Genomic DNA, 7,500 nt, shown 5'->3' with positions numbered 1-7,500 from the left:
TGTTGCTTGGGGCACGCGGGGGACTTTGGTGAGCTCTAGGAGCCTTACATGGCTGTCATGACTGATGAGAAGAAAGGATCATTATTTTTTCTTGTTTTCTTTTTTATTATTATTATTATTTTTTTTGGCATTTTTATGCTTTATTGATAGTGTAGAGACAGAGGTGAAATGGGGCAGAGAGGCGAGTGACATGCAGAGAACGACCCCGGGCTGGAATCAAACCCAGGTCCGCTACTGGCCGAGGCCCATGGGGGGGACGCCCTACCAACTGAGCTAAAGGTGCCCCTTTTTTTAATTAATTTTTCGTTTTATTTTTATTTTTATTAAGTTTAAATTTGTTCTATGTTGTGATTTGTTTGTTTGTTGTTGTTGTGTGTTGTGAACAAAAACTATAATAAATATATTGTGAAAAAAAAATAAGTAGAACTAGTGTTTGTGTTTGTACCTCTATCTGTGAGGTGAGCAGGTCGTAATACTCCAGAGGATCCTGCTCCACTTCCACTGCCGGAGCAGAAGACTTCAACATCTGAGACAGAGGTCTGTTGTTCAGGTTCAACTAGACAGACAGACAGACAGAGAGAGAGACAGACAGACAGGCACACAGACAGACAGACACAGAGAGAGAGAGAGACAGAGAGAGAGAGAGAGAGAGAGAGAGACAGACAGACAGACAGACAGACAGACAGACAGACAGACAGACAGGCAGACACACAGACACAGAGAGAGAGAGACAAAGAGAGAGAGACAGACAGACAGACAGACAGATACACAGACAGACAGAGAGACAGAGAGACAGACACACAGACAGACACACACACACACACACACGCAAACACAGAGCAGAAAACACAAACGCACAAACACGCAGACAAACAAACACACACACACACACACACACACACACACACACACACACACACACACACACACACACACACAAACACACATCATCAGCATAATGTTTGATCCAGCATAAGCATCACTGCAGATATGATATTAGATATATATAGATATTCTAGTTTACCATGGAGGAGATTCCCTCTTCTCCCTCTTTGCCGCTCTTTGGAGGTTTCAGGAGATTCTGGAGAACCTTGTTGTGTCTGGCCAGCTGATATACAGACAAACAAACAAACAAACAACACAGAAACATTGTTTACAAACAGCTGAAACTTGGTCTGAGGATTATCTATGCTTTTTTGGGGCGACTGTGGCTCAGTTAGTAGAGCGGGTCGGCCGATGATCAAAGGGTCGATCCCCGCCCTATGTCATAGTTGTTGTGTCCTTGGGCAAGACACTTCACCCACCTTGCCTCGTGTGAATGTCGATAGTTAGCCTGCTGCTATCGGTGTATGAATGTGTGTGTGAATGGTAACGTGGGAAAGGAAAACAGGTCTCCTTTGCAAAAGAGTCTTCGGTCTCAATGGGATTTACCTGTAGAAATAAAGGTTAAAAAAAAGAACCTACAGATTGTGACTAACTGTTATTCTATATCTATTTTCCGGTCTGAAAATGTTACACACTATATCTTTAAGTAGAGAACTTTGGTACATATACTTACTTACATTTGAATGTGTGTGTGAATTGTAACGTGGGAAATGGGATATGCCTGTATAAATAAAGTATCGGGCTTTGAGAACAATTACAGGAAGTCCTGATCAATAAAGTTTTTCTGTGGCGCTCTGGTGGCGTGTGTGGATCAGAAATGTGTTTGTGAAACTTTTTTTAATCTGTGGATTTATTTTACATTTATATATATGACGGTATCCATTTGTGTGTGCATTGAAATGTGTTTGTGAGAAGAGAGTAATTTATATATAAATCACAACATACATTTGTGAATCCTTGTCTGTGCATTAATTATTATTGAGACCGATCTGACTCCATACACGTCGACTTCTCTGACGACTTCTTGGAGGTTGACGGAAGTGTATTCTTGTTCTATTGCGTTGATTGGCGTGTCACAAACCAACTAGCTAAATATCTCCACTTGTAATTTCAAAATGGGGAACCGTTCCTAATGTGAATTTGATTGTGATTGGTTGAGCTCATGAGGGTTGAATCAGCCAATGAGGAGCCAGGGATTTAGTCACCTGTTGAGCCAGGATGTAGATGTTATGTCCGACTTCACGGGGAGAAACGTCGTCGCCTTCATACTCTGTGTCCTGTTGGTACGCTTTCTTTATCACCTCCACCTGCACAGACAGACAGACAGACAGAAAGACAGACACACAGACACACAGACAGAGAGTCAGACAGACAGACACACGCACGCACAGACAGACAGACAGACAGACAGACAGACGTACGCAAGCACGCACGCACGCACGCACAGACAAAGACGTTTGTAAATGTTAGAAACTGTCTTGTAAAAAAATTATCACATTCAGTGTTGTATTAACACTGTACAAATATTCCATTATAAGAGGAAGACTGCAAAATGTTATGTAAAATAGCAACTCATATTTGGTAGAAAGACGCAAAAAATAAAGATTTTATTTATTATCATTAAGACCAACCACACACACACACACACACAAACAAACAAATAAACACCAGGCACAGACACACAGGGTAAAAATAGCAGTTCATTTTTGGTAGAAAACACAAAAAATGTATTTATTTTTAAATATTTTTGGAAAGACCCCTGTTACTGACCAGCTCTCTTGGTCGCAGGTTGAACAGGATTCTCTCTGCGTTCTCGCTGTCATGACGACTCTCCATCAGAGCCAACAGCAGCTTGGACGCGTTGTCCTGGAAACAAGAAGAAGAAAAACAAAACAAAAGGTGAACAGAAAATCAAAACAGGTAAATGGACCTACGATGGTGCATGATATGTCCTTTACATCTTGGTGCTGTGACTTTAGCTGAAATCTAAAGATATTTTGATAATAATAATAAATATTTAAATAGGTAATATGAACTAGAAAATTCCACTAACATTTTAAAAGTGCTCTATCTATCTATCTATCTATCTATCTATCTATCTATCTATCTATCTATCTATCTATCTATCTATCTATCTATCTATCTATCTATCTATCTATCTATCTATCTATCTATCTATCTATCTATCTATCTATCTATCTATCTATCTATCTATCTATCTATCTATCTATCTATCTATCTACTGTATATTGATGAAATGACTCTTGATGTAATTACTGTATTGATCTATTACTTATTGACACACACACACACAGACACACACACACACACACACACACACAGACACACACACACACACACACACACACACACACACACACACACACACACACACACACACACACAGGTACCTTGAGTTGTAGCACCATCTCCATCTGGTAGCGACACAGAGGACTGATGTCATTCAGGATCAGAGCTGTGATGATGTCGATGCCATTGCACTCGTGGGTCACTATACACGTCTGCAACACACACACGCACGCACGCACGCACACACACACACACACACACACACACACACACACACACACAATGATGAAAATCTGTTACAAGCCAAACAAAAAGTCTCTCTCTGAAACTGGACTAAAATGTTCGATTTCTTATCGACTATTAAGGATTAAAAGGACTGTGTGTTTTTGTGTGTGTGTGTGTGTGTATGCGTTCGTCAGTGACTGAGTGAATGAGTGAGTGTGTTTTTTGTCTGTCTGTCTGTCTGTCAGTGTGTGTGTGTGTGTGTGTGTGTGTGTGTGTGTGTGTGTCCGTCCGTCCGTCCGTCCGTCCGTCCGTCTGTCTGTCTGTCTGTCTGTCTGTCTGTCCGTCTGTGTCTACATGTTTGTCTGTCTGTCTGTCTGTCCATCCATCCGTCCGTCCGCCTGTCTGTCTGTCTGTCTGTCCGTCCATCCATCCGTATGTCTGTCTGTCTGTGTGCTAACCTGGTTCTCCTGGCAGGGCCCCTGGCAGTACTCAGTGAGTGTCTCCAGCGTCTGTGTGATGAGGTGGACGTTTGATTCGTTGATGTAGAGCCCCAGCAGACCCAGCCCGCCCGTCGTGCTGCCACACATGATGTCCAGAAACTGAAGCGTCTCACACACCAAGTTATAGTTTGTCTTGTTGTTCTGGCAACGCAGGAAGTTCTGCAAACAAAAGCATAGAAATATTATAAAAAAAAATTGTTGATTTTCACCTAAAATGACACATTATATTATCGGATGTTATGGCTACATTCACACTGCAAGCCCAATAGACTTACATTTGATATTTTATGTTCTTGTTACATACATACATACATTTTTAAGGCATTATACGTAAGGAAACATGGAGGCTACTTGACGTGTTTATATTTCTCCCATACAAGTAGTATAGGTTCTGGACACAAACACACAAAAATGAAAAGTAAAAAGAAGTTATGCGACGCCGATTTGATGGTTACACACTGCAAGCCTTAGTGACACACATCAGATTTTTTCCGTTTGGCTTTTCAATTTTGAAGTCATGGTTACAACGAAGTAAAGGTGGAGTCAGTGATTCTGGAGAATGTTTGATGAAAAAATTAAAATTATTTGGTTTTCAGTGAGTATTGGTGAGTATTTGCTAACCTTTTTTCATTATTTTTTTAAGTTTAATCTTGGGTTTCATGATGATGACGGCTGGGCCCATCTCTGTCTCCACCTCCCTCTCCTCTGACAATCTAATCTAAATGGTTTATAAACTAAGGGGCTAGCAACAGTCCCGTTTACAGAGACTAGGCTGTGTATTACAGTAACAATGCTTTTTTTCCCAGTTCACACACAGTACAGACAGGTAGTGTCTTGATGCTTTGTGACTTTTTATTTTATTTTTTATTTTTTATTGTGTTTTGTGTCTTGTTTTAAGTGTGAAATTTTGTTTTTTAATGTGAAACTTTTATGTTTTATGCTGCCTTCTTGGCCAGGACTCTCTTGAAAAAGAGATTTTGAATCTCAATGAGTATATTCCTGGAAAAATAAAGGTTAGTGGCTCATGAGGAGATATTCACATTTTTGACAACAAGTGTTCTCCAGAATCACTGACTCCATCTTTAAAAATGCCACCCGATTGACTCTGGAGAATGCTTTTTGACAAACTGCTAAAAATCTGCTAAATGTCTGTATTGTGTGTGCACTGAAAAAAAAATCAGCCCAGGCTCTGTAAACTGCGTAAACTAAGAATTCTCCGGAATCACTGACTCCATCTTTAATTGTTCAGTCCTATTAGTAAGTATTGTTTAACCACCTGTCAGTCAGAAGATGGCAGCTCACCTGTAGGTCGTGGTTGTGGTGTTGGAAGAAAGTGTAGCAGCAAACTATACGTAATTCAACGGCTGTCTCCCTCTCTCTGTCTCTGTCTCTCTCTCTCTCTCTCTCCCTGTCTCTCTCTCTCTCTCTCTCTCCCTGTCTCTCTCTCTCTTTCTGTCTCTCTGTCTCTGTCTCTCTTTCTCTCTCTCTCTCTCTCTCTTTCTGTCTCTCTGTCTGTCTCTGTCTCTCTTTCTCTCTCTCTCTCTCCCTGTCTCTCTCTCTCTTTCTGTCTCTCTGTCTGTCTCTGTCTCTGTCTCTCTCTCTCTCTCTGTCTGTCTCTGTCCCTCCCTCTCTCTTTGTCTCTCTCTCTCTCTCTCCATAACATGTCTCTCTCTCTCTCTCTCTGTCTGTCTCTGTCTCTGTCCCTCCCTCTCTCTTTGTCTCTCTCTCTCTCCATAACATGTCTCTCTCTCTCTCTCCCTCCCTCTCTCTCTGTCTCTCTCTCTCTGTCTCTCTCTATCAACAATTAATTTGTTAGTCCTATTGTTAAGTGAAAGCTCACTTGTAGGTCGTGGTTGTGGTTTTCACAGAGCAGCTGGAGGAACCTGAGGATGGGTTTCATGATGATGACGGCTGGTCCCATCTCTGTCTCCACCTCCCTCTCCTCGGCTGCTGCTGGCGCGACAGGCACCACCGAGGCTCCAGAGGGCGCTATAGACGCCATAGACACTCCCGCTACCAGCAAGGGGAGGCCGGACGCAGCAGGGAGCACTATGGGGGGAAAAACATGGAGGTATTTATGGTTTTATTTTATGTATTTATTTTTATAATTTTTTTATTTCATTTTGGAGGTATTTATATTTTAAAACAAATATCTTTATATTCTTTTTCTTTTAATTTCTGATATACTTATCTTTCTTTCTTTTTGTTTGTTTGTTGCATAGTTATTTTTATTCAATTTTAAAATGTCTAATTATATTAAAAAAATCTTTTAGCTTTTTTTTGTTTTGACCATTTTAAAATATTTGTAACTTATTTACTAATTTTTTTAATGAATATATATTTTTTATTATTGGGAGGTCTTATGCTCCGAACGGGGCGATAGATGCTCCCTGCACCAGCAAGGGGAGGCCGGACGCAGCAGGGAGCACTAAGGGGGGAAAAACATGGAGGTATTTACTACTATATACTTTTTGGATGTATTTATGTTAGAGTTTAAGAAAAAAGATTTTGAGAAGGAAACAGAACATTTCACGTTTTTTTTTTTTTTTTGGAAAGAAAATTCAAATACCCTTTTTAGTTTGGAATTGAATTGAATTATGAAAATATTTTTTTTTAATTATGAATTTTAAAAAAAATTATCACATTTTATTTACTAATTGTTATGAATATTTTTTTTTTACTTAACATTTGTGAGAATGTGAGAAAAATAAAATAATAAATTAACATGTCAATTTCACACAATCATTGTCCGAAAAGGAAAAATGCTGAAGCCTAAAAGCTTATTTTTGTAGATCCTATAAAACCCCATGAGATAACCCAACATATCCACAGTTTGAAAGAAACAAACATTACATTTAAAATAAATGTTACACAACTAAACTATTACAATATCAGAATTGTCAGGCAGGTTTTTAAAGATGTTAATTCAAAATAAAAATAATACATTTAGAGACTACAATAAAATGAGTACATGGGGGCGCCTTTAGCTCAGTTGGTAGGGCGTCCCCCCCCCATGGGCCTCGGCCAGCAGCGGACCCGGGTTCGATTCCAGCCCGCGGTCATTCTCTGCATGTCTCTGCCCCATTTCAACTCTGTCTCTACACTATCAATAAAGCATAAAAATGCCCAAAAAATATCTAAACCAAAGAATTAGATTTTTTTTTTTTAAATGAGAACACAAGAGAGTAATTGACTGACCGGTCTCCAGCTCCTTCTCACTGGCCTTTTGTGTCATCTCTCCCACGTTTACAGACACCGTCGTTTTAATGTCCGTCTGAGCTTCTTTCATTCTGTCGTGAAGAACCTTGAAGAACTTCTCTGACTTGTTGTCGCCCATCATCAGCTTAAAGAAGGAGTTCTGTGGGAGGAGAATAACATATTTACACTGTGGGTTAATTCACAGAGCTCTAACTTTAAGTAGCTGAAAGGAACTTTAGAATATTTCTGAAACAGTCTCCTTTTTCCTCTGATGATCATAAACTACATGTGACAGCAAACGAGACCATCAGTGCAAAGAATGCTATTTTTATGTACTTTTTCTTAATGCCTTTGTCATGGGTACGCTCTGCAGCTTATGCTG

At 39.9% G+C, this 7,500-nt stretch overlaps 1 protein-coding gene across 1 annotated transcript in view; it reads right to left on the bottom strand.

Moving 5' to 3' along the window:
* itpr3 (inositol 1,4,5-trisphosphate receptor, type 3) overlaps positions 1 to 7,500 on the bottom strand; it is a 163,464-nt gene that overhangs the window by 9,040 nt on the left and 146,924 nt on the right. Inside the window, exons 43-50 of the mRNA XM_080031640.1 lie at positions 7,119 to 7,278; positions 5,761 to 5,969; positions 3,879 to 4,079; positions 3,297 to 3,407; positions 2,656 to 2,751; positions 2,091 to 2,192; positions 1,025 to 1,108; positions 446 to 556 (exon numbers count right to left, since the gene is read on the bottom strand). Of these exons, the coding sequence (XP_079887766.1) occupies positions 446 to 556; positions 1,025 to 1,108; positions 2,091 to 2,192; positions 2,656 to 2,751; positions 3,297 to 3,407; positions 3,879 to 4,079; positions 5,761 to 5,969; positions 7,119 to 7,278 (1,074 nt within the window). The remainder of the gene's footprint in view (positions 1 to 445; positions 557 to 1,024; positions 1,109 to 2,090; positions 2,193 to 2,655; positions 2,752 to 3,296; positions 3,408 to 3,878; positions 4,080 to 5,760; positions 5,970 to 7,118; positions 7,279 to 7,500) is intronic.

This window comes from Ammodytes marinus, assembly GCF_949987685.1.
Source record: "Ammodytes marinus genome assembly, chromosome: 7".
Classification (NCBI taxonomy): domain Eukaryota; kingdom Metazoa; phylum Chordata; class Actinopteri; order Uranoscopiformes; family Ammodytidae; genus Ammodytes; species Ammodytes marinus.
Note: the sequence above shows the minus strand (reverse complement) of the source record. Positions and strands in the feature narration are given on the sequence as shown.